This window comes from Phalangium opilio, unplaced genomic scaffold (assembly GCF_054372755.1).
Source record: "Phalangium opilio isolate 3A_F unplaced genomic scaffold, DU_Popi_V2 ptg000042l_1, whole genome shotgun sequence".
Taxonomy (NCBI): domain Eukaryota; kingdom Metazoa; phylum Arthropoda; class Arachnida; order Opiliones; family Phalangiidae; genus Phalangium; species Phalangium opilio.
The window spans coordinates 8,617,436-8,643,835 of NW_028324166.1; the positions used below are offsets into that span (position 1 = coordinate 8,617,436).

General features: G+C 38.6%; 2 protein-coding genes and 1 long non-coding RNA gene across 5 annotated transcripts; 1 reads left to right on the top strand and 2 right to left on the bottom strand.

Annotated features, from left to right (window-relative positions):
• Nucleotides 1-11,619: 11,619 nt before the first annotated feature.
• On the top strand, nt 11,620-12,845 carry LOC149678993 (uncharacterized). The gene has a single exon (XM_089836961.1). The coding sequence runs from the start codon at nt 11,620-11,622 to the stop codon at nt 12,826-12,828; it is 1,209 nt and encodes a 402-aa protein (XP_089693087.1). The 3' UTR covers nt 12,829-12,845.
• Nucleotides 12,846-13,631: 786 nt separating this feature from the next.
• LOC149678994 (uncharacterized) lies at nt 13,632-19,048 on the bottom strand. Of its 3 annotated transcripts, none has more exons than XR_016366184.1 (5): nt 18,461-19,048; nt 18,270-18,325; nt 17,672-18,069; nt 13,835-13,878; nt 13,632-13,772 (listed from the first exon to the last, which is right to left on the bottom strand). It is a non-coding gene; the product is annotated as an uncharacterized LOC149678994 (long non-coding RNA). The 3 variants fall into 3 exon arrangements; XR_016366183.1 differs by having other exon boundaries at nt 17,672-17,756; nt 17,879-18,325; XR_016366182.1 differs by having other exon boundaries at nt 17,672-18,325.
• LOC149678995 (uncharacterized) lies at nt 17,924-23,220 on the bottom strand. The gene is made up of 5 exons (XM_089835961.1): nt 22,559-23,220; nt 22,109-22,503; nt 21,810-21,899; nt 18,248-18,325; nt 17,924-18,069 (listed from the first exon to the last, which is right to left on the bottom strand). Exons 1-5 carry the CDS (start codon nt 23,218-23,220, stop codon nt 17,924-17,926), a joined length of 1,371 nt encoding a protein of 456 aa, XP_089692087.1.
• Nucleotides 23,221-26,400: the final 3,180 nt, after the last annotated feature.

The following is a 26,400-nucleotide window of genomic DNA, read 5'->3' on the forward strand; positions in this document are numbered from 1 at the left end:
TTTATTTTTTAGGTTATATTCATTATGAAAATACTTTAAGCCAGACATTTTACTGTACTTGAAGTGTATAACCGCCCCAAAGAGGAAGAGACGTCCTAACCAAACCAAACCAAACCTAACCAAACCTAACCGAACAGTAACTTTTTGGAAAAGGCATATTATTTGATAAGTCACTACCTCCTATATAAGAATAAAGGCCCGAGTATGGGAATTTTTTTATCTTCGAAATGAGGCATTTTAATTCGCGGGTTTTAGACGCAGCGCGGCGCTCGTTTTCAGACTTTGACGTCACAGCTATCACGTGTCTGTGACGTCTGTAGCAGGGACGAGAGGCTCTCATGGTTGTCTTGGCGGATTGGGACTGCTCGAGACAGTCGAGTCCTTTTGTTCGTCGCATCAGAGAGAATTTATAATATATAATAGTATTTATAAATTCTCTCTGGTCACATTTGTGAATTATGCGTTAGGGTAATTTCTTTAACGTTTTCTTTCAAAAAACTAAAAAAGTACTAAATATTTATTTGATTATCGATTTGCTTGTATTATATATTGACCTAAAAAGCATTTTTTAAAATTTGAAGGTTGCATTTAACCCTTGGTCTATTTAAAAGTTTAAAATTGAAACTGATGCACTGAGTTTTAATAAAATTATTTTTCAACTTTAATAACACCTGTTTTTTAAGCTTACCTACAATTATAAATTAAAAGTATGAGACTGGTATTGAATTAAGTCTATTAATATCAAACATAAAATAGTTCTAATTAACCAATGTTGGCCAAATTGTCAAAGTCATTGTGCTAATGCGAACGGGCGTGATTTGAAATAAGAAATCCTGAAACGAGCTCCACCTCACGGGGAAACCGCACAATTATATACAAGTTTAAATCCCCATCTGACGAGGGAGCATACTCGGGCCTTTATTCTTATATAGGAGGTAGTGGATAAGTCAATGAAGATAAATATCAATATTTTGGGAAAGGCGTAACAATGTTAAATGATTTATAAAATATTACTAACCTAACCTGGTTTTGAACAAAAACGTTTTATTGGACGGAATTGTTTTTTTTTTTTTAGTGCTTAACCCAAGTCCAATTTTCAGTTTTTCTATATACTGTTATATTATATACAGTATTTAAAAAACACGGTGTTGAAAACTTCTCGAGGTCGTTTTTTATTATCATCTTGTTACATAGTTGTCAAATAGTGGCGTTTCCAAGGCAGCACGAATGTATTGAAAACGCTAGCACTTTTGAGGTTGCTTAATTCAACAAATAGCGTCGTTTGAATTGTAAATACCAACAACCGCGGTTGGGCTAAATTCATTAGAAACTTCGGCGGGATTCGGTCTAATCAGAAGTTTATGACTTCTTATCCTGGGAAGTATTGGACTCTAACCATATCCGGAACCATCTCTGTTAGCCAAATTCTTATTAGGTCCGATCACCGCGCCACCTACGGCATTTCCCTCATTTTGAGTTGGCAGGCTGATTTGCGCGCCAGCAGCGGGTAAGAAACGAAACTTTAAGGTGTGTCCTGTGGTTTGAGGTAACGAATCAGAAACGGTGACAAGAACAGCTGTTTTAATAGACTGCTAGAAATTACGGTCAAACTAGTGTGGGGTCCTAGGCCCACGGATTGTAATGGATTTTCATAGAGTTCTAGCCAGACGGCTTTTCAACGATTGGCGCTGAAGAAGTTTTGAACACGCCCCACAGTTTGAGTGCCACAGCCTCTCGGCGTGGGATTTTTTCAGTAGATTAGATAGTTTTCGTCGTGGGGAGGAAACTTTCGACCCTCTTTTACGATTGCCATAGGCAATTTTGACTTGCAGGGATGGATACTATATAATGCCTTAGTGTCCAATACTTCCCAGTCATCAACTTCTGGTCTAATGGAATTCTGCGCAATGGGAATATACCTATTTAAACAAATCTAGCCGACCTGTTGGAAATGTTGTTCTAGTATTAAAGCCAAGAAAGCTTATTAATTCTTCAAGTCGAACCATCACTTTAAACATATATTTTGCTCAAAATTTGAGTCAAGGAAGTCCTTTTCTCAATATAAAATGAAAGTCATTGTGTCTTACATTATTAATATAGCCACAAGGTGTTAGATTAATCACCTTGTTGTAAAATATACCTCCACTTTTTAGTTGTTTTTTTAAAATATTATAATTCTTCTTAAAATAAAGATTTAAAAAAATTTAAGCTATATACCAACGTATTAAAAACATGTTACGTTAAATAACACCTGGTAAGCGTTGATGTTTAGCTTAGTGTTAAGATTATTCTGTGTTTACCTCTTAAACGTGATAAAATAAGAAGTGTTCCTATTTGGAACACATGTATAAGGATCCTTAGAGAAACAGAGATGTAATATTGAAGCAATAAACATTACCTCACACCAACGTTTAACTTCAAAACATGTTTAGATGTTGAAAATATAAACACCCTTTTTTCTGTGTAACAAAACATTTTTAACTCAAATCGCATAAAGAAAATGAAAATCCCCTGAATTTATTCCGGAATTATCAGAAACACTCTGTATGGTTAAAAATTTAAAATGTGAAATTGTTTACCCTGTGAAAAGGGCAGGACCAATAGACACTACGTCGGACAGAACTTGAAACACCACTCCAGATATCAAGCAAGGCCCGACTGTCCTCAACAACGGCCGAATGATTGACTTTCTGAGATATTCGGTTCTTTTTGGTTCTTCCGAAAAACTTTTCATTTCCATTTCATCGCTAACAATATTTGTCTCATCTTGGGGTTTCCAGTGTTTTTCGAAAAGGCACGACACAGTCAGCGCTCGCTCCGAGTCATTCAAGTCGTACACATCCGATGGCTCCAGGTTTTTCTTCCAACCTTTCCACAGGGCGCTTCAATTCGTTGAAAAATAAAATGAAAAACTTGGAAGTTAGAATTAAAATACAATTACCTGCACTGTCTGGAGGGCAATATATGTGAGAACGTAAGAACGGGACCAGATTTACCTGGTAAGCCATGAATGAACCACGCGAGAACAAAACGATGCACCATCTTCCCTTGATTTCTTTATGTTTTAAAATAATTATCTTTATGTTAAGGAACTTAAATAGAAAATTTAAGTGCGTATGTTCCATAACAGGCATACATACAGCTTATAGGAATGATTTTGCATCGTATCTAGACGAATTTTGTGGGAAGAGCTAGACTTTCATTATGTATGACGAATTTTACCTGGCGAATAATCTATCTCGGTGCACGTTGAACCTTGCCCGCGTACCCGACCTCGCGTTACTACTAATCAATGAAATCCCAGTTTTCGAAAGGCGTCAGAATTATGAGTCTGACGGATATATAGTACTCGATCCCGGCCGACAAATATCGCATAGAAATCAACATAGTACAAAAGGGAGCACAATTATTCCTATTAGTTCTATGAAAGTTAAATCAAGAACGAAAAGCGAGAAGGCAACAGCGCCAGTGTAAAACTTATATAAACAACAAAATGTATGGATTATTACCATTTTGACTTCAATTGCGTTCGTGTGTTGTTCGTAGTATGGAGAAGCGTCACTCAATGTGTGTAATACTAGCGTAACTACTACTAAAGGGTAAATTACCGACTCAATTACCAACCCGAAATAGTCATCTTTGTCGTTCTGAAATAATTCACGTTTTTATTTTGCCGTAATATTATTATAAAATATTAACTGGAACTTTCGTTTACTTGTAAATAGTATTTCATGATGGTGGATCTCAGTGTGATAGTTTGCGTTATTGTTAAGAAGAACCAAAACATTGTCAGGATTCCGGACAGCACCGTGCACCCCCTCTGCTGTAAATTATGAGGAATAACGCCAAGATCTGCAACACGAGAGTTTAAGTTAATTCATCAAAACGTTTGGATTTTTACCTCTCCGAGTGACGTATGTCACGGAGAGGTATTACACCGGCCGTGTCTGTCTGTCTGTCTGTCTGTCTGTCTGTGTGTCTGTCAGACCCCACGTGACCGCGTTCGCAGTTTGCGTATCGGAGCAAACAAATACCCGATTTCCGGAACGCGTTCGCGGTTCACGGAAATTTGGCCATTCATCTACCAAAACTAGTCTTTACTAACTGGCTTCTAAGGACCACAATCTGCTAGTCTTTGTCCATCCCACATGGACACTAGTCTGTATTTGCTAGCTTCCAAGCACCACCATCTTCTGTTCTTCGTCAATTTCACCTTGACACCAGCTTCTATGCACCACCATCTTCTGTCCTTCGTCAATTCCACATTGACACCAGCTTCTACGCACCACCATCTTCTGTTCTTTGTCAATTACACATTGACACCAGCTTCAATGCACCACCATCTTCAGGTCTTTTGTCCATTCCACATGGACGCCAGTCAGTACATTCTGGCTTCTTTTCCTCCGTCATCGTTTGGTTTCAAGATATACGCGGCGATCGGCTAGGGTTACGAGAAACGTCTAGCCTCCCAATGGCAGGGCTTCCACCATCAGTCCACGCAAATGCGTTTTTATCTATTATTTGGTTTTAAGATATACGCGGCGATCGGCTAGGGTTACGAGAAACGTCTAGCCTCCCAATGGCAGGGCTTCCACCATCGGTCCACGCAAATGCGTTTTTATCTATTATTTGGTTTTAAGATATACGCGGCGATCGGCTAGGGTTACGAGAAACGTCTAGCCTCCCAATGGCAGGGCTTCCACCAAAGGTTCACGCGAATGCGTTTTTATCTATTATTATAATGGAAACGAAACGTATATATACCCCAAAATTTGAAAAAAGCGGGCAAGAGGGGTACCCTTCACTTTTAACGTCAATATTAGCATAGTTTCGAAAGATAATAGGAACAACTTTATTTTAAACGATTTAACTATTTTTAAAGTTATTTACTGGCGATTAAAATAATTAAAAATAATTATATTTATTTAAATATTAAAGATAAACCCAAGTACCGAAGTCGTTAAATCATTGCCTCCTATATCTTTCAAGGCCCGTGCATTGCGTTATATTTCGTACATTGTCTCTTATATTTTTTTAGGCCCGTGCATTGCGTTATATTTCCTACATTGCCTCCTGTATCTATCTAGGCCCGTGCATTGCGATATATTTTTGAGAACAACAACCAAAATGGGAAGCTCCTCTCTCTCTGTTATATCAGGGGTAAATAACGAAAGGAGTTAGAGACGCTAGCTTCCGTAGTGTAGAATACAGTGGGACCTTGAAACGTCATAGAATTTGTAACTAACGTAGTGCCATCTTTGGAACTGTATTGTAAATAAGACCAGAACCTTAAAAGTTTTGCCTTAAAATCTCGCTCCGCAAGGTATTCTGGGTAAAGTAAAATGGCGGGTGTCGATGTTGTGAAGTCGTCTCATAAATCAACCCAATATAATTATTATATTCAATCGCGAGTAAATAGCGATTTAAAGAAGAAAGATAAGTCAACAATTTGCAATTTGAAGCCGGGGAAATCCTCAAAATGTGATCAAACTTGTTTTGCCGTAAGTGCGCGGTTACAGACAGAGTCGGCCCAGTGAGCCAAGGCTTAGTGGGAACTGTGGGATCAGGATCATCGACTGTATCTGTGACTAAAGAAATTAAAACAACTAAAACTGTATTGAAGGATGCAAAAACGACATTTAATTCCATTTCATTATCGAATAAGGAATTTACCAACTTTAAAGTTGCATGTTTCTAATTCAAGTGCACCTTAATGAATAAACTTTACTCTAAGTCTAATTGTCACTCAGTCGTAAGCAGACGAATACTAGCAGACATTAGAAAATCGATATCCCAGCATGCCTTTCGAATCTTTACTGCCACGCTATTGGTTGGAAAATATCATACTTATTTTGAATTATAGGCGGCGCGACCGAGGCGTTTTCTCTTTTCTGTGTCTACGTTTGAAAGTCCCACTGTATTCTACACTACGGAAGCTAGCGTCTCTAACTCCTTTCGTTATTTACCCCTGGTTATATGAAATGAAAATATGGATAATATTTTCGGCAATTCGATTTGAATGGCTCTTTCTGATGTATCATTCTCTCAGCACTGTTCATAATGGACAGGAACTTAGAGATTCGAGACACTTGGAATTACGATAGTGTTTCAAATCCTCTGTAATGAGGGCTTAACGACTTGGAGTGACTGGAAAGATAGATACACATCCTATTTTTTAGTTGTACCATGCGTACCACAATGTTGCCAGGCGTTTATTGAAGGATGCTTGGGTACTTGGTACAGACTGTTACGTCTACCAAGTTTCCTAGCATCCAAGAATAAATAGGATTCATAGAAGCCAGTGTTATGGGCATGTCATGGGTCAAGTCGTTAAATATATCGACGCAGTTAAATAGCTGATGGCATTATTTTATCCACTTTCTCATTGCGTTTCGAGTGGAAGTTCAACTTTGGCACGGACGACAGATGGCGCTCTTAACCTTCTACCCCCAAAAATCGCAGTTGTCTGCTCGTTTTCCCCTTCCGCGTTTTTTCGTTATAAACTTATGATTTAACGAACTGTTAAGATAAAATTTCATATTTCCTTAGACAGATAAGCTTCTACTCCTTTCATCTTACTCCCAGTTAGATTTAACCTTGTTAAAACATAATCAGATGAATTTGAGTTATAATGTCTAGGAGTGATAGAGACATTTTTACCGATGTCTAGAGATGTTAAGCTTAAGCGAAATTGTTTTACGTTTGAATAAAAATACCGCTTCCAGTAGTGGGTTTATAGTACTCCTTGTTTGTGTAAGATTAGTGTAGCTGTAGAGCGTTGTTGCTGTTTAGTTTATACGCCCCCTAGGCCTATTTGTGAAAGACCTTTTTTTACGCACTTTTATCATTCTTTATTTGAAAAAAGTGTTGGCAATGTATATTTTTTAAATATGACGGAATTGCTGTTGGTATGATAGCGCCCTATTCGCGAAAAAACCCTTTTTTTAAATAGTTGATTCATTCTTTGATAGAATTTCGAAGGAAGAAGTTAAGTGTTAAATTTGCTCGATTAATTTTGTTCGGCAAATAATATAATTAAGCCTTACGTATTACTGAAGGAGATTGATTTTGCCAACCTGTGTGAGTATTTAAGGAGATTGATTTTGCTAACCTTTGTGAGTATTTAACTGATTAATAAGTAAATGGAGGAAGATAATAATTTAAGTAAAGAGGAAATCAGAAAACGAAAGGCAAGGGAAAGAATGAGGGCAAAAAGGTCAGATCCTGAATTTAGGAAACGAGAAAATGAAAGGAGAAGAGCGTTAGCCGCGGAAAAAAGGCTGTTTCTGGAACAGGTTCTAGCACGCAAAATGTTGGTCCTACCACGAGGCCAGTTGGCCATGATCGTACGAAAGATAATGCACTAAATAAATGTTCTATTGAAAGTACTGTAGGCGTAGGCATATCTATTAATAAGGAACCCAATAATGTACAAAATGTTAATGCTAATATTAGTGAAATCATCGAAAGCGATGAACAAGTACGAGCCTAGCTTATGTGTGATTGGGTTGTGGCTTCCATGTTTTGGGGACATTTGCTTTTTGTGTGGCGATGTATGATTCAGCTTTGATATGGACAAATGTTACAAATCATACTGGTAGACTAAGAATACGGTTGAGGTATAGCAAGAGAGTAGAGTTTCCCCAGCAATTGAGAGATATTGAAAAGGCTTGAACAATTGACTATTTTAAAATTGAATTCCTGCACTTGCAAAGAATTAAAAAAAGCGAAAGATGCATATATTTAGGTTGTTTAAGGGGTAGTGATAGTCATCTCCACTCGGAGAGGTAATATTTTGGCTTTCCCAACTTGTTTTAATTTGTCTTACGTAAGTTCCGAATTGAAGGACGACTGCCAAATTGCCAACTACTTGAAAGTCACCGTAGTATATTTGTTTGCCAAATTTTAAGACGCTAATTGCCTCCAGTAACAAAACAAACAGCTGGAAACACAAACCAAAAGTAGTACCTATATGTTTTAACAACTTTTCGGACATTCGTCTTTAAAATAATTTCCAATGAGAAGGAATAGTCAGTGCCGAAAACGCGCTCAACTATATAGTGCAGTGCATTTTGTGACTTACAACGATGATCCTAGCTCATAAGGACTTACACTTTTAGTAATGGAAAGATTAGAACAACGGGCACTTCGCCGTTCAGACTTGGCAATCAGCGCGAATTCCAAGGGGAGGAACAACCAGAGTATCGCGCATGGCACCCAGACCAAGATGGTCTTTTGAAAACACGGAGTAAAGTCCGGATCATCAGTGTACCATGTTAAATTCGAGTCCTGTTGAATTTAATTAGAGCTCATAATTAAACGCAAATGCCATCAATATAATAAGATCTTAAAGTAATAAACAAGTACCTTACCCAAAAAGGAGATTTACAAAAGTCATCCAATATGAGGGAACCCATTTGAAGATGAATAACACTAACTTAGAACAACTTGTTTCACAGACTAGTCACTGTGATGTTTTCGGGCGTCAAACTAATACTTTCAATGTTTTCCAGTAAAGCGCTATGGTGATATTTTGAAACAGTACATAAAAGGACCTTGATCGACTTTCACACGAAAAAACACAAACTTGTTTATTTCAGAACGAATTCCTCTACATTGGAGCTGAATAGCAAAATGCCAGACTCCAGCGAATAAAAATGGTTTAATCTGAACTGTACATTTTGTCCTTATTCATCGGGAAGATTGATAAATAATCTTTGGATCGCTGATTACAGATTATACGAGTTGAACTTAACGACTAAAATTTATTTAACAATTTATCCTCGTAAAAATAGTAGAATCCTTAAACCAATAGAAGAATTCATTTCAATTTGACGAAAGATACGATAGGTCTAAATCACAAATTACAAAGTAGAAAATCACATCAAGGCTTTAAAGAAAACCATAAGTGAATCATATTACAGCTCCCTATAAGTACTGGACGTAGGTTATGCTTTTGTAAACAGCGTTTTCTTCCAAGACATCCAAGCCCGCCATCTATAGCTCAGTTTTACAAGTATAGTTTTCCCATTAAGGCGGATCTTGAGTTAGTTTAACCTACGGAAGTTCCGGTTGATGATAATGGCTGTCGGACCGCCGTCAGTGTCATGATTAGTGTGAAGCTTGTTATCGCGTTATAGTTTTGATTTAGAATGGCTTATGTTTCTTTGCTAATTAGGTAAAACGCCTAGGATCAATGTAACTAATTGCAATGCCCAAATTAAAGAGACATCTGAACACGATCTATGTGATATTAAAAGCACTTAACCGTAAGCGACTAAAACGTTTTGTAAAACTGAAAAATATTGACCATCATCCTTCGCAAACGGAAAACGTTAAAGCATTGAAAAAATTTGTCATACTTAAAAAAGGAAAACAAATTTCTATGTCGACGCACATAACCTTTAATTAGTAATAAATCGGTCCAACTATCCCCGCTAAAAACCTTTAGATCGGTGGAAGCTCGGTGCTGTACTAAGGATACATTAAAAATATTCTAGCATGATGAAGGCTATTTTGATCATTTGAATTCATATTAATTTCCTTTTCAACACAAGCGTTTAAAAAATACCTATAGACCGCCAATTATTTTTTAAAATCGGAAAAATAAAAGGGGCTTCTACTATTATATTCACAACCCAACACTCTGTATGGAACAACTTGTTTCCTTCCGCGCTCTTCTCTCTCAAACCTTTCCTCATTGGCTAACACTTACTTCCGTTTGCTTGCCCCGCTTATTAAAAATTTCTTTCGCGCCAAAATCATTCCTCTGGTTTAGTTCACAAATTTGCCGCTGCGTTTCGCATATACCCCTTTCTCTTCAGAGATAGGAGACAATGCTGATGCACGGCGATGTTATATCGTTCAGTACTTCTAGGGAGCTGTAATATGATCCACTTCTGAGAAAACTTATCTCTTCTAAAACCAAATCCAAGACGGTAAACCTCAATTGAAGATAGAATAAGTCTGTTGGGAACAAGCATAGAGGAAGTGACATTTCTTGTCCATTTATGACTTTGGGTTACCCAATATGTACGTTAATCCATCTGGGGACCCTAGTCACGTGCCTACTGCGGATAATGGATAACTAAGGACTGATCAAATAGTCTGACTTCCCACACTGTAAAAAGTGACGGTGCATTCTAACACCATATATGCTGTTTTTTCGGTGCCATAAATGACACCATTTTTATGATCAATTCACGCCATTTACAAACATTATTTGCAACTATAAAGGAAATATTAAGCATTTATGCACCATTTGTAGTGCTTTTTAACATCTTTTTCAGGAAATCTGTTGGATTTTAGTTTAATGGTGCTAAAAATAGGCAAAATTACGCCACGTATGTCGCATTACTAAACCAAATGAAGTGAAAAATGTGTTAATATGTGAGTGACGTAGTCCCGGAGAGGTATTACACCGGCCGTGTCTGTCTCTGTGTCTGTCTGTCTGTCAGACCCCACGTGACCGCGTTCGCAGTTTACAAATCGGAGCAAACAAATACCCAATTTCCGGAACGCGTTCGCGGTTCACGGAAATTTGGCCATTCATCTGCCAACACCAGTCTTTACTAACTGGCTTCTAACCGATGGTTCCAAGACTGATTCCGGCGCTGGCGCTGGTTATTACTGCCTAACCACAAGGGTCGGCTTTTCTGCTTGCCTGGGCACCTTTGCTAGCGTGTTCCAGGCGGAAATTGCCGCGATCTGTTATTGCGCAGACTACTGGATTATCAAAGGGTATACCGGACGGACTGTGAGAATTTACTCTGACAGTCAGGCCGCCACGAACGCGCTGAACCAGTGTCAGTTTACCTCTCAACTGGTGCGCAGCTGCCTTGATCTGCTAGCGCGGCTGGCGTCCTGCAACAGGGCATAGCGGATATTATGGCAATGAGCAAGCCGATAGTTTTGCGAAAAGGGCCGCGGAGGCCAAGCTCTTGGGGCCGGAGCCGGCCGTCCCCATCCTCTACGGGCACGTCTAACGGAGTCTGCATGACAGGTTGACTGTCATACAAAACCAGCTCTGGCATAACATGGAGGGCCAGAGACAGACAAAACAGTTAGTCAATGGTCCCTGCAGGTCTCGTGCTAGAGACCTAATTTCGCTCAGCAGATGGGATATTAGGCTGGCCACCGCGGCCTAATTCTACAGAAAAGTTAAGCTCCTCCTTCTGCTCTTGGCTCGCTGGTTGGACCGCCAACCATTGCCCTTGGCATTTTAATTGGCTACGTCTACCGATGACGTTACATGCCTTGGCTCAGTGATTGGAGGTTCAACCGGCAAAAATAAGCCTTTGAATTCAGTTCAGTTTGAGTTTCAAGTTGAACCAAATTTCGGTGTAAGGTCAGTGTACAGTGTAAATTTGTCGTCAAAGGTCAGTGCTGCAACCTTTCACCGGAAACGTTTAAGCTATTAACGCCACCTATCATATGAACTGAATAGTAATTTCGTGCCGTCTGCTCTTTTTTAATTTTAAATGATGTCTACGTATTTGAGACAGCCACTCGACATTTTGACAGCGAGACGTTCGGTCGCCTCTCTTGCGCTCCGCTTAACTGGTGTTTTCGACCCCGTTACTTTAGCTCCTTTTCTTCCCTCCTCCCCTTTCCCCCTTTATGCCTCGAAAACGGAAAAAACAACAGCGCGAAGCCTCGACCTCGCCCAAAACCGACGATGCCTCCCACTCTGACACGGACAACGGACACAGCACCGACGACTTGGAAACTTCGGCCTCCTCTATTCAGGTCAAACCGTTGATACTCCAACCCGCCGTTACCCGAGATGGGCCGATTGCCACGGCTACACAAGACAGCAATGTACGTACCTTCCATGGCGTCGACTTTATTTACATATGTCAGCAATTCGACAACACCATCGGAGCGGTGAAAGACCTTCGGGTCCTGAAAGGTGGCGCTCTGCTGGTGGTGCCCTTAACGCAAAGGCAACATGATAACCTCCTCAGCTGGGGTCCGATCGACGGTGTCGAATTTTCTATTTCCTACCCGGGACCGACCCATGAACCTGGTAATAAGGGGGTCATTTATCGGGTTCCGGATACGCTCGATGAAGCCCTTATTAGCGACGCATTGACACGACAACACATTCCCTGCACTCAAGTGTCCCGTTTAGGGACCACCAACACCTATTTGCTCAACTTCGGACAAGCCGCAGTTCCTTCAGAACTCCGCATGTACTACCGCCGCTACAAAGTATCCCCGTATGAACGCCAACCACTCCAATGCAAAAACTGTCGCCGATTCGGCCATCCCGCCAAGTACTGCAAGAGCCCTTTCCGCTGTGTCACGTGTGGTGTCAGCCACGCGGAGGCTCAGGATTGTCAGGGCTCGAAGCAGTGCGCTAACTGCGGCGCCCTTGATCACATTGCCACAGCCGCCAAGTGCCCTCACCGACAGACCGAACTCTCCATCCTACGCCTCCAAGACCGACACAATCTCTCCCGCCCGGATGCTATCAAAGCCCACCGACAATCCCATCAGCCACCCGCCCCGCAACCGACCCTCAGCAACTTTCCCCCTCTACCGACAGGCATCGCCGCTCCTCATACTCGCACCACTCCTCCTCCAGCGCCGTGGGCCCCCGCCGGTCCCCAACCGCCTCAACAATCACTCGACGACATTCTCAGCATGCTCTACGAAACCGTCTTGATTCTTGCAAAACCGTCCCCGCCTGCCTTTGAGGAAATTATCTCACTCTTCACATTGCTCCTCAACCGAGTCCTCAAAACGACCCTTCAATACCAGGACGTCCTCCAGAGGATACCACCCCCCAAGAGGCTGCTCTTGCGGGAATACTTTGGAACCTGACTCACCAAAAAAAAAATTACAAACAACGAAAAAACTAATAATACCTAATTTATGTACATAATAACACTGTATATTTATAAAAAATTGAACACTGTGTATTGGGCGGGCCCGCGGAATATTTCCCTCTTGGCCTTTTTCTCCTAATAAAAAAAAAAAATTGAGACAGCCGCTTGTTAAGGTAACATCGTTTAATGTTGAGTAAGTTATATATTTTCACGTTAATAATGTGCTTGACATATTTGTATAAAAAATTAAAAAACAATTGTAATTGCCGAATTAAGAATTAAACGTCAAATCTTTCCCTGTTTCCATGTTGTTACTTTGATAACATCGAACCACAACCACCTAAGCGTAATGAAGGCATAAAGTGAAGGGCACACAGATTTTTGTGTCAGTAGTTTTATTGGTAATGGTGAAACAGTATTTTTTTCATTCCTGTGTAATTTATCTTTAACTTTTGAAGTTGTTTTTACATGTATATTTATATTTTATAACATTGGTAAGATTTATCTGTAGTTATTGTATTGAATTATACATAGTAATGAAACATGTTTAAAAAACTGAAAAAGGCGCCGCATTCCCTCTATGAGTTGAAGGTTGTACCCTTGTTGGTCATCAGTGACTTAGGTAACACGCCCGAAGAGAGGACAAAGATGTGATAACATATCACAAAGCAGGTAAATGATGTCCACCGCCAACAGAGAACTCTTTCCCGAGGTGACAATGAAAGGCATTCCTCAACAATATTCCACTTGTTATAGAAGAACGTGAAGCTTTGCGTATTGCAAATTTGGTAAGTTCTCGTAATGTATTAACCATGTTATTAACATTATTATTTGTTGCAGGTGGGTGCAAGCTTCTTGAATAGCCTTCCTCCAGTTTTTGCTGAAGATTCCTCAAAGAGCCTTCTGCTTTCCTTGAACATGGTGCTCATCCACTTGCCACTGAAGAACACAGAAATGGTCATAAAAATGGTTTCTATTCGACGTAGGGTATAATAGTCCACCTTCTGAAAATTTCATTTGGAGATTTTTTTGAGATAGAGGGTTGCTGCAAAGTCAGTTAACCATTAAGAGTTACTGCGGTGTCCTTTTAATTTTATTCTTTACTTCAACATTTCATTGTTTTTTTTTTCATCATTCCCTGCTATTTTTTCTGCATAAATGGCCTTCCTTTATTGTTTCATTTATAAATGGGCTAAACTTTCTTATAGCTTAGTCGCTGCCTAGTAAGAAAAGCAAGAAACGCTCATAGCTTCCGCTAATGCATGTTTGGAGGCCCTACTCATGTTTGCGTCTGTTTGGCAAATAATGACTGAAAATGAAAGGGCTAGGAATGAATACGAAAAGCTAAGGTTTGAAAATAAAAGGTTTAGACTGGAAACCGAGAGTATTCAAGCCAACATCATGACAGAAGTGAAAAATTGCAGCCTGAAAATAATGACTAGTTTTGTTTTTTGAAGACATGCTCAATTACTGTAGATAATTTTCTAAATGCCATGAAAGGTTGTTTGAATATCGTCTCCCTGTATTTCGATTATTTTCAATGCTCAATTTGGCATGCACTTTCTTCATGACGACATGAACTCTCTCTGATTATTGTATTCTCCTTTGTGATTTTATAGTACTCATTGTAGATATTCTATTGATTCATTTTCACCACAGTTTCTTTAATATCCAATTTGACACGTACTTCTTTTTCATTCTCTCATTATAAATAGTTATTTTTTTCGCGTTTAATCCATTTAATTTATTACATGCGCTATTTGCCTGTATTTTATGACTTATTTCTCGCATACATGTTAGTTTACTGTTAACTTATATTGTAATTTAGTAGACGCTTCATTTAATAAGAAATTAAATTTATTGCATGGGTTATATGCATGCATTGAATAATTTATAGCATGGGTTATATGCATGCATTGAATAATTTATTGCATGGGTTATATGCATGCATTGAATAATTTATTGCATGGGTTATATGCATGCATTGAATAATTTATTAGATAGACTTCATAACATTGTTTAAATTATTGGATTTTTGTTATCATTGACTGTTATTAAAAGGGGTTGTGAGCCTGTGTGGATAGTGCTTGTCATCCTCATAGAGCTAAGTGGAGCCGGGGAGGGGTTTAAAAAAGAAGAAAAAGTCTGTTACCGCTTTTATAGTACAGGAAAAAATAGGTTTTAACCCGCAACAAATTGAAACAAAGCTGAAAATTTCAGATCTTATAGATTTTTGGGCGCTCTTTAATGGCGGACAAAATCGAGAAAACGTTTAATAACTCCGGTTCTACTTAACCGATTAACACGTAATTAGGCTTCAATTGTAGATCACCGTCAAACACATAATTCACCTCTTAAGATATTTTGTCCTACAACTAACCGGAAGTTCACAATCTGACCCTGAAGATTAGCCTCATATAAAAAATGGGGATTTAAAGCATTTATGGTTTCAATTTTCAGAATACGTTTCCAAAATTAAACATATAGTTCCTATTACTGACAAATTTTGTTTCTTTTCAGACAAGAGCTATAATGTATAGTACGGGAGAGGGTAAAACAGCCTTTTTACCATCATAAAACTTAATGTTTTAATATATATCATTGTTCGCCCACACTTGTCAATACGGCTAAAGTTGAGTTAAAGCGTGTGAAACAAAGTTGACATAACCAAGTGTATACTTTAAATGAAGATTATAGAAATGAGCTTTTGAATTAGCTTCTCTTCCACCAACAAGTGCGGCAGCAAAGCAACATTCAAATAGAGTTTATCACCAAGTTCAAACATAGCTTGGAAGCAGCCTAAATGCTAGAGAATGGGGTTGGAGACAGGTAGGATCTGAAATCAAACCAATCGTTACCACTCTACAACCTGCTCCAGCTGAGCTTCTGGAGATGATCCCTCGTAAATGCAAGGAAGTCTGTGATTTGAAATGTGAATGCGGTAAAACTGGTCCAGTCTGTTCTTCAATTTGCAGACAATGCAAGGGAGTATCTTGTTCAAATGAACATAGAGATTTTGAGGCTCAACCTCAAGTAAAGGACTATGATTAAACTTAAGCTTAACCAATATTGATAAATATACTAATATACAAGTTGGTAAACCAAAATAAACCTCTCCGATACGAGACGCAATTAATAATATTAAGAAAATATAATTGATATTAACAGAAGTTGATGACTTCTTATCCTGGGAAGTATTGGACACTAAGGCATTATATAGTATCCATGCCTGCTAGTCAAAATTGCCTATGGTAATCGTAAAAGAGGGTCGAAAGTTTCCTCCCCACTAGAAAAACGATCTAGTCTACTGAAAAAAATCCCATGCCGAGAGGCTGTGGCTCTCAAACTGTGGGGCGTGTTCAAAACTTCTTCAGCGCCAATCGTTGAAAAGCCGTCTGTCTAGAAATCTTAAAACCCATAAAAATCTGTGGGCCTAGGACCCTGCACTAGTTTGAGCCGTTTCTGATTCGTTACCTCAAACCACAGGACACACCTTAAAGTTTCGTTACTTGCCCGCTGCTGGCGCGCAAATCAGCCTGCCAGCTCAAAATGAGAGAAGCGCCGTAGGTGGCGCGGTGATCGGACCTAATAAGAAGTTGGCTAACAGAGATGGTTCCGGATATGGTTGAGTCCAATACTTCCCAGGATAAGAAGTCATAAACTTCTGATATTAATTACTTTATTCGTCCGTAGTTTAACGTAATTCTACTGAAGTCGTTTTAAGAAACTTATTTCCTAAAATAATTTTAAACATAGCTATTGTTGACGTTTGAATTCTAGCGTATGCCTCTTTAACAATTTTTGGAAATTTAGGGTATATAAAGTGATTGATTCACAATAAATGATAAGAAATCCGCAACTGCATGAACCTTTGGTTGAAGCCCTGCAATTGGGAGGCTAGACGTTTCTCGTAACCCTAGCCGATCGCCACGCACTTCTTGATCCTAACGTTGGGAGTAGAAGCAAAACGTTTGCTCCGATTTGCCAACTGCGGACGCAGTGACCGACACACAGACAGACAGACACCCCCCCTCAACACACACACGTCCAGTATAATACCTCTCCGTGACGTCATCGTCACTTAAAGAGGTAAAAATATAGTGGGAATAATATATTTTAGGTTTAAAACCCTCTTTGCATTTATTTCGCTTGAAACCGTTTCAAAATACTCAAAAATTAGATTTGCCTTACCTTCCGGGCTGGATTGTGAACTTCCGGTTAGTTGTAGGACAACATATTTTAAGAGGTGAATTATGTGTTTGAAGGTGATCTACAATTGAAGCCTAATTACGTGTTAATCGGTTAAGTAGAACCGGAGTTATTAAACGTTTTCTCGATTTTGTCCGCCATTTTCCAATATGGCGGAAATTCCTCCAATGGGACAGTGTGGGAGACCACACCACGTTAAAGAGCGCCCAAAAATCTATAAGATCTGAAATTTTCAGCTTTGTTTCAATTTGTTGCGGGTTCCCTCTATTTTTGAGCTAAAATGACTGTACTATTAATGCTTTAAAACCGTTAATGGCATGTTTTTAATCTGTTCACATTAGAATTATGTTGATGATTTCTAGCCTACTCAAGATGACATTATTTATAACCAGAATGCCAGCACCCAATCAATCCCGATAAGCTCTCAAACCCAAAAATTCAGCAATTTATTTTCCACATGTATTAAACTTTACATATTTCTATAATAATAATAATAAGTTCAGCTAGCTAATTGGACCAAGTCATCTTGCGACTTATTGCCACTTATCTAACGCCTTTACAATGCATAGAGGGGTGGTGGCTAGCCCGTATGCCACAGCTAACCGACAGCGCCCTATACTAACTATTACCGTTAACCTGACTGTGAAGAGTTCATTGCTCTTTTCTGTTGCATGATTGCAATTTACATCCTCCGAAGTCTTCATGACCACATACCTATTTTAAATATAACTTAACTATTATATTGTCATTCATTAGACCTATTTCAGATTTACCATATTCATATTAAGAGAAACAAAGAGGTCGTTATACCAATTGCTGCATACTGAAATGCTTACTTTTCAAGTAACTGTTCATTGGGAAGGAGTAAATATGGTTACTGGTTATGTTTTATAAGTTATGTCGATTTGCAGTTGTAAAGCGCTAAGCGGGTGATCCGCGACTTCCAGTGTTAGTTGCGAGGCGCAAATGGCTTGACACTCAGTCTCTGGATAAGCTTGTTCGTCAGCAGTTGGAAGATATACCTCGTCTGAGAGAGGAAAGGATAAATATTGATTAAAGGGTAAGGGTGTATCTCGCTCATCAACACATGAGAATATGATAAGTGCGAAATTGTTATTGCCTCAAGAGCATGAATGAATCATGGAATTGCTCTTGCGATTTTGGTCATGCTAAGTGCTCAAATAAGGCTTTAACCATTCAGTTACCACCGGCGATCAGCCCTCTCACTTTTTTACTGCAGTGACTTCTAATTTCTATACTGCGATCGACAGTTGCCACACAATCTGAACAAGTAATAAATCATAAAAGAAATAAATTAAATGGTGTGTTTTTATTTAAATCGGATTTTTAAGGGGGAAAATTAAAGAGTTTAGTTGAATACTTCATAAATTAATTAATCCTTCATAAATTACACTCACCACTTTACTCGACACGTTGATCAACGTCGGGAGGTTGAACGGCTAAACTTTAGCTCGCGCATTCAACATACAGTTTTTTCAATAAATATCATTTATTTAAGGTTAATTATAGGATAATTAGTTAAAATTAAGGTGCGGAAATTAATTAAAATATATATTTTCCATGTTTTTTATATTTTACCCTTCATATTAAAGGTTAGGTTAGGTTAGGTTAGGTTAGATTTTTACATATTTTATGGTATTTGGTGGCTAGGAAGAAGGAACTGGTCGGGTTTTTATGGTAGTGAAAATATTGATTGAAATAGCTTCCGCGACTTAAATTAATTAATTATCATATAATTAACCTACAAGAAATGATATTTATTGGAAAAACTGCATTTTGAATGCGCGAGCTAAAGTAAAGTTATTCCGGTTGAACTGGCTGATAAAAAGTGTTGAAATGTCGTCTGCTGTAAGTGCGTTCAGCACATAGCGTTACCGAAGCAACCATTAAAACCAGTGTTTAACCGGTAACTCATTTGTCAGTTTATGAAAAAACATTTTGAATTTGGTGTATAATTTGATAGTTTACATCTGAGTCTGCGCGGAATTTGCACCAATCACTGAGCCAAGGCATGTAACGTAGCCAATTAAAATGCCAAAGGCAATGGTTGACGGTCCAACCAGCGAGCCAAGGGCAGAAGGAGGAGCTTAACTTTTCTGCAGAATACGGCCGCCGGTCTTCTGACCGGACACTGCCGGCTAAACAGCCACCTCCATCTGATGGGTTTTGCCGACGACCCTCTTTGCAGGTCGTGTCGGGAGAAGGAAGAAACATCCGCTCACGTACTTTGCGAGTTCGACTGCTCCGCCTCGCTTAGACTAGAATATTTTGATTCACAACTGTGGAACCCTCGCGGTTCTCCTCTATTACGGTGGAGCGAATTCTACGCTACGCTGTGGCAACGGATCTATTCAAGGCCTGAATACGAGGGCGCACAATATGCCTATGGCATCGGTGCTAGGGCGCGAGCCCCCCTACTCAGTAATAATAATAATAACTGGCTTCTAAGGACCACAATCTGCTAGTCTTTGTCCATCCCACATGGCCACTAGCCTGTACTTGCTGGCTCGTAAGCACAGCCATCTTCTGTTCTTCGTCAATTCCACATTGACACCAGCTTCTATGCACCACCATCTTCAGGTCTTTGTCCATTCCACATGGACGCCACTCAGTACATTCTGGCTTCTTTTCCTTCGTCATCGTTTGGTTTCAAGATATACGCGGCGATCGGCTAGGGTTACGAGAAACGTCTAGCCTCCCAATGGCAGGGCTTCCACCATCGGTTCACGCGAATGCGTTTTTTATCTTATTCCTTAACGTGAATCAATCGCCTTATATACCCTAAATTTACAAAAGTTCTGAAATAGGTGTTCTCTAGAAGTCAAACGTTAAAAATAGCTATGTTTAAAATGATTTTAGGAATAAAGTTTCTTAAATCGACTTAACTATAGTTAATGTAAAATACTGACGATTAAAATAATTAATATCAGTTATATTTGTTTAATTATTTAAGATAAACTTCTTTCTTTGAAGTGACACAAGTGAGAGTTTATATAGAACGAGTAATGAAGATTGCAGTTGAATTGAAACTTTCTACGCATATCAAAGTTAATATAGAACGAGTAATGAAGATTGCATCTGAATCGAAACACTATACTCATATCAAAGTTAATATGGAACGAGTAATGAAGATTGCATCTGAATCGAAACACTACACGCGTATCAAAGTTAATATAAAGCGAGTAGGATGAAAAGATCTCTTACAAAACGATAAATTTTTCTTTTTGCAGAATATTAAATGGAAATATTTTAAATATTTTTCGGCATTACGATTCTTTTAGTAGTTGTGTAGCTATAAAGCTCTGTTCCATCTCAATATTCCAAGAACATCTAACCCGGTTTCTCCTTTCCATCAAAACTTGCAGAGGTCTACGGTAATAGTTAGTATAGGGCGCTGTCGGTTAGCTGTGGCATAGGGGCTAGCCACCACCCCTCTATGCATTATAAAGGCGTTAGATAAGTGGCAATAAGTCGCAAGATGACTGAACTTACTTATTTATATTAACATTTCAAATTTGGTGTTTACTTTTTAATTCAGCTTTACTACATTTTTATATAGTGTAAACGTATCTTTTAAAATACTTTATCTCTTCATAACTGTTGAAACGATTGGGTCTATGAAATAAGATACCCTAGATTTAAACCAGCATTGACCTTGTTTCGTGTCCTCTCATAGGTCTTAACGGTTCAGAGTGAGCCGAAAGTTAAATACACATGTTAGGTTCTCTTTAGAATTATTGAGGATACACAGGAAATTATTGAAGGCTTCAACCTTTACTAATGATCTTGGCAACCTCTCGCCAGTTTGAACCTTGTATTTCTGGTTTTACTCATTGGCTGATGGACCTGTGCCTAGAAAGTAAATTCGTCTCGGCTCGGAGAGGTTTATTTTGGTTTCCCAACTTGTTTAATATTTAGCATCACGTTTGAGGTGTAAAACAAACCCATTCAAGTCCCTATTTACCCCATTTTAACCCCAATTTACTCCATTTCAAACCCCTATTTACTCCATTTCAAACCCCTATTTACTCCATTTCAAACCCCTATTTACTCCATTTCAAACCCCTATTTACTCCATTTCAAACCCCTATTTACTCCATTTCAAACCCCTATTTACTCCATTTCAAACCCCTAATTACTCCATTTCAAACCCCTAATTACTCCATTTCAAACCCCTAATTACTCCATTTCAAACCCCTAATTACTCCATTTCAAACCCCTAATTACTCCATTTCAAACCCCTAATTACTCCATTTCAAACCCCTAATTACTCCATTTCAAACCCCTAATTACTCCATTTCAAACCCCTAATTACTCCATTTCAAACCCCTAATTACTCCATTTCAAACCCCTAATTACTCCATTTCAAACCCCTAATTACTCCATTTCAAACCCCTAATTACTCCATTTCAAACCCCTAACTACTCCATTTCAATCCACTATTTACATAATTTCAAACCACTATTTACTCTATTTCAAACCACTATTTACTCTATTTCAAACCCCTAATTACTCCATTTCAAACCCCTATTTACTCCATTTCAAACCCCTAACTACTCCATTTCAATCCACTATTTACATAATTTCAAACCACTATTTACTCTATTTCAAACCACTATTTACTCTATTTCAAACCCCTATTTACTCCATTTCAAACCCCTATGGATTTTTGTCCCACTTCAAGACGAGGTTTGTGAGCTGAATTGCTGAGGTTTTAGTGCCAAACAGTTAAAGAATTCACCTTACGGTGCGATGCCCATCTGTTACGTACAGGGGCGGACTGGCAAGCTTCACACCTATCTGCCACCGTTTTAAAAAGGGCCCCCAAGCCGATCCCTAAAAGTAGGTCGTTATAATCCAAGTTATGCAACACAAATTTTCTTAAGTGTATTTTTTAATTAGACATTACAATACAAATTCAAAACACACACAAATCTAACTCAACATTTTCTTAAGAGTTTTTGAACTGTCAGCGAATTCGTTTATAATATCATTATTTTCAATGGAGAACATAATATTATTTTCACAGGATAATATCATGTTACTCTCCAAATTTTCCTCTATTAAATTTGCACGCAATTTGGTTTTCAATATAGTTAGTTTTGAAAATGTTCGTTCGCATTGTACTTGAGTGCAAGGCAGCAATACTACACATTTGTACACTTTGAAGAGCCTTTTGTACGCTTTACTATGCATATTATATTTGTGTAGTATTTTCAACACACAGCCAAGACAATTAAAACATTTTCCAGAACACTTATAACTATCTAAATCGAATTCATTGCCACCACTGTCCAAGTAACTAAAATCTGTTTCTTCGTTTGGTAAATTTGGTTCAGTTATTTCTCTCTCATGTTCGTCGAGTTCAGACTCCGTGGAGGAGAAGGCGCTGGAGGAAGCATCTTCATCTACGTATCCTCCTTCTGAAGCCACTTCTTTACTTAAATCATCAGGCCGGTTTTTAAGGTCGAGTTTAGCATATAACAGAGAGAAACTAATAAGTTCTTTGATTAATTAAGAATCGTTCTTCGAGTTGAGCGCGTAGAACATCTATCATGGAGTTGAAAACCTCAACTTCAAATTTTTTTTCCGGAGTTGAAGGAGCTTCATCTCTACATTTCTCTCCGGCCATACGTTTTCTTCTGCGTATAGCTTTAACCTTAAAAGTATTTTCAATTTTTAAATCATCCAAGTTAACATCATTTTCAAGAATCTCATTGACGTTATCGATAAATTTGGATGCATTTAATTTGACGTGTTTGAATTTCTTCCTCAAATCATCCAGCTGAGTAATGCAAATCTTAATCATATTCAAGGCTTGTAATAAATTCAATCCTTTGGTTTGAAGATACGTTGTTGCTGGTAACATTATTTGAAACACTTCCTTTAGCAATATAGAGCATAAAATATTATCGTACGTTGTCAAGGAGGTCAAAAACTGCTTAGCACCATTCACCGTGGAAGGGTCAAATCTCTTGTTTTCATCGCTGGCAATAGATGACAGTACTTTTATTACAGCGTATAGATCAGTTGGAGTATTAAAAATGTGATTCACGGCTCTTTCTTTAGACCACCAACGAGTTTTCCCTATAAGCTGGAGTTTTCTTAAGGTAGGGTAGCCTTCAATTTCACGAACGACGTCAGACCAGCAATCCATTCTCTTGTATGAATCTTTGATAAAAACAGCCGTTTGTTCAATTAGCCCTAGAACACATTTTGACTGCACACTAGACTCGCAACTTGAAGTTACTGCAAGATTCAGTCTGTGACTACAGCATCATGTGTAAAGTGAATTCGGGTTGTCTTTATGAAGAAAGTGATTGAGGCCCTTCCCAGTCGATCTCATGGCTTGAGCACCGTCAAAAGAATAGCCGACAATGTTTTTGGTTTCCAAGCCAAGGTCCTCGAGAGTTTTTTTAATCAGTGTGTACATTCCTTGACCAGAGCCACCTTTAGAATGTTTAAAACCAACAAGTCTTTCCTCTATTGTACAGTTTTTCGTAAGATAACGGAGAACAATAGCAGCTTGATCTTTTGTTGAAACGTCTTGGGTAGTATCACATTCTAAGCCGAATTTATTTCCGCTGTAGGTAATTATTTCCTTTACAATAATGTTTAGCAATTGCCTTTTCATAATGGAAAGCAATTTATTTATTGTAGTTTTGCTAATGAAAGTGACAATGCTACCTCTCCCTCTCTTTCTTTTTGTAATTCTTCCACTGGAGCATTGGTTTTTGACTATAAATTTCTTTCTTTGTTTTTCAGAAGAAGAAATACATCGTTTGAGATGTTTGGCTAAAGTAGGGTGGTAGTTACTGATTAATTTAACCAAAAGTAATATAAGAAACCTCCCTTCGGAAGGAAAGTGTACAAAGGCGAATTTTTCCCGATACATCCCTGTACCGCGAATGTTCCCGCGCACTTATACGGCCGTAAACAAAGTTTAAAAAATAGGGCCGCGCCGCGTAGAGCGTAGGAATACATTCTCTGATCTCGCGATGCGTCGGCTGCTTAAGTTAAGTCAATTTCACAGACTCATTGTCATTTTAAACTTTTCCAATGAAATAATTCATGCAGCATTTTTAGATTTTGATGATAATCAATCATTAATAAACAGGCAGTGACTCGATTATAGGATTTTCATAGGTATTTTCGTTTCGAAATAACCGTATGTGAATATTTATTATAAAAATCAGGAACCTTCTATTTCTTTACGACAGACGGCTAAGCAGACTACACTAGTTTGAAGCGCTTTTTCCTCTTTCCAACGACCATATCAAAGGACTAAGATCTACCGTACCTTGTCCATGAGCAATAGTGTCTGAATATGGTATTTGGCGGTTCGAGGATGTCTCGCGTGTTTTAACGTTATGCCTATGGCGTCTTGTATACTTCCCTCCCGTAGGGAGGTTTCTTATATTACTTCTGATTTAACTAATCCAAGAAAGTTTCCGTGATTCATATCATCCTCTAGGGTATAAGCTGATTCCCCTCTCTTGCTTCTGAACGGTAGATTATGTTTAACCATGTACTTTAGGATTGATATAACGGCATCCACCACATTACGATTACTTTCTACTTCCCTGGTTCTTATTTTTTCTGATAATCGTAAACCGCTTTCAATGTCATTCTTAGATAATGCTGTCAGAATTATTGTGGTAAATATGTTTCTCGTGTTCTTGGACGCTTTGTGATGCGCGTCTAAACCTTAGGAAACCATCGGTAAATAAGTTTGTTTTTGCAGAAAAACAAAGGCAAACCGAGCAGTAAAGCTTATTTTGTGCCTCTGAGTAAAAAAGCCATTCCCGAGTAGTTACTTCCCCCTTTCTATCTCGTCGGTAAAATAAGTCTTTTTGAAATGGTAAATGCTTACGACTTTCTAAAACTTTATCGGTATTTCTTTTATGATTTAAAATAAAGCTAATTTTAGCATTTATGCTAAGCGCACTTGTACTAGTCCAGTCAAAATCTGTAGTCTGATCGCCGTCACCGTTATCAGTATAATTTGTAGAATTTAGCATTATTTTGGAGTCCTCTTCAGGCTCAAAAATATTGCTGTTACTTTTTCCTGTTTTACTTGAAACATTTTGGTGCGAATCGACTTTTTGCAGATCTTTAGCAAAAATATTATTTTCGACCGCCATCTTTTCGAGGCCATACCTATTTTCGACCGCCATCTTTTCGAGGCCATACCTATTTTCTTCGTCTTTGGTTGACTCGGTTCTAAAAGAGTTTTTATCCGACTCATCGTCGTTACCTTTGGAAGGGTTCTCGTCTACATTGTTTTTCGATTTTGTAAACATATTTGAAATATGCAATTGCGATGAATCGGAGGCAGCATCTTCAAGTTCTCGTTGCCTTTTGCGAGCGCGTTTTTCATATCCTGAAACATACTTTCTTTTTGTAGTATTTTGACGCTTCTCCTTCCCCATTTTAAAATGTAACTGCTGCTGCTACCGTCCTACTGTCAAAAGGGGTGTGGACTAGAATAGTGGGAATAGTTCTGCGACTCTGCCGACGGAAGAAATTCGTATAATAAATTTCAGACCTATGAAACAACAGACGTGGCTCGCTGTTCGGAGTAGACCCAGCAGCAGACGACTATTTTTGCCGGATATAGAGAAAGCGGCAAAGTCTGAAAGGCGGTATAAAAGCAGGGCCCGAAATATGGAAACTTTCTTAAGACATGTGCCTAGTGATGCCCCCTTAGACTGGAAAATCTATAGAACATTGTCCACTGGAGTGTGCAAAAATAGTGTCGCATATTCATGGTCAAGCTATCAAAATTTCAGAAAAAGTTATACTTCAAAATGTCCAGTGGGCCCCTAGTTTTTAGAAATATTATGGGACATTTTAAATTTTTATTGGACAATGTCCAGTGTCCTGTGCTTATTTCCGTCCCTGTATAAAAGTGGAATCGAAAACAATAAGATTACAAAAATATCTCTTACCGCTTTATAAATTATTAAATGAACATTATCTTACGAGATACGTAACTATTTTGAATTAGTCAAGGTCTAATTTTCTAATATGCAACAACGAAAAGGAGGGCCCCATTGACTGGGGCCCCACTGCCAGTGGCAGTTGGGGCCCTATGGCCAGTCCGCCCCTGGTTACGTAACCAAAGAATTACAGAGTGTCATCCTTCTTCAATTCTCCCCTTCTGGTTACACGTACACTGTTCAAAATGTTGACCAAAATTGTATTTAAATGGATCCAAACGGCTGACTCTGAGACAGGACAGTTTTTCGTCCATTTTTGGATAACGTAACTAGTGTCCAAAAAGGGACGATCGAATGATAAGCCAGATTTGGAGTCTCATCCAAAATTGGATCGA

What these genes read in the sequence shown, in the direction of transcription:
- LOC149678995 (XM_089835961.1), bottom strand. Translation starts at nt 23,220, where the DNA reads ATGGATTGCTGGTCTGACGTCGTTCGTGAAATTGAAGGCTACCCTACC. An exon ending in ATTAATCAAAGAACTTATTA is followed by an intron (nt 22,504 to 22,558) that starts GTTTCTCTCTGT and finishes TGATGATTTAAG; the next exon opens with TAAAGAAGTGGCTTCAGAAG. An exon ending in TAACAGATGGGCATCGCACC is followed by an intron (nt 18,326 to 21,809) that starts GTAAGGTGAATT and finishes TTACTTGTTCAG; the next exon opens with ATTGTGTGGCAACTGTCGAT.
- LOC149678993 (XM_089836961.1), top strand. Translation starts at nt 11,620, where the DNA reads ATGCCTCGAAAACGGAAAAAACAACAGCGCGAAGCCTCGACCTCGCCC.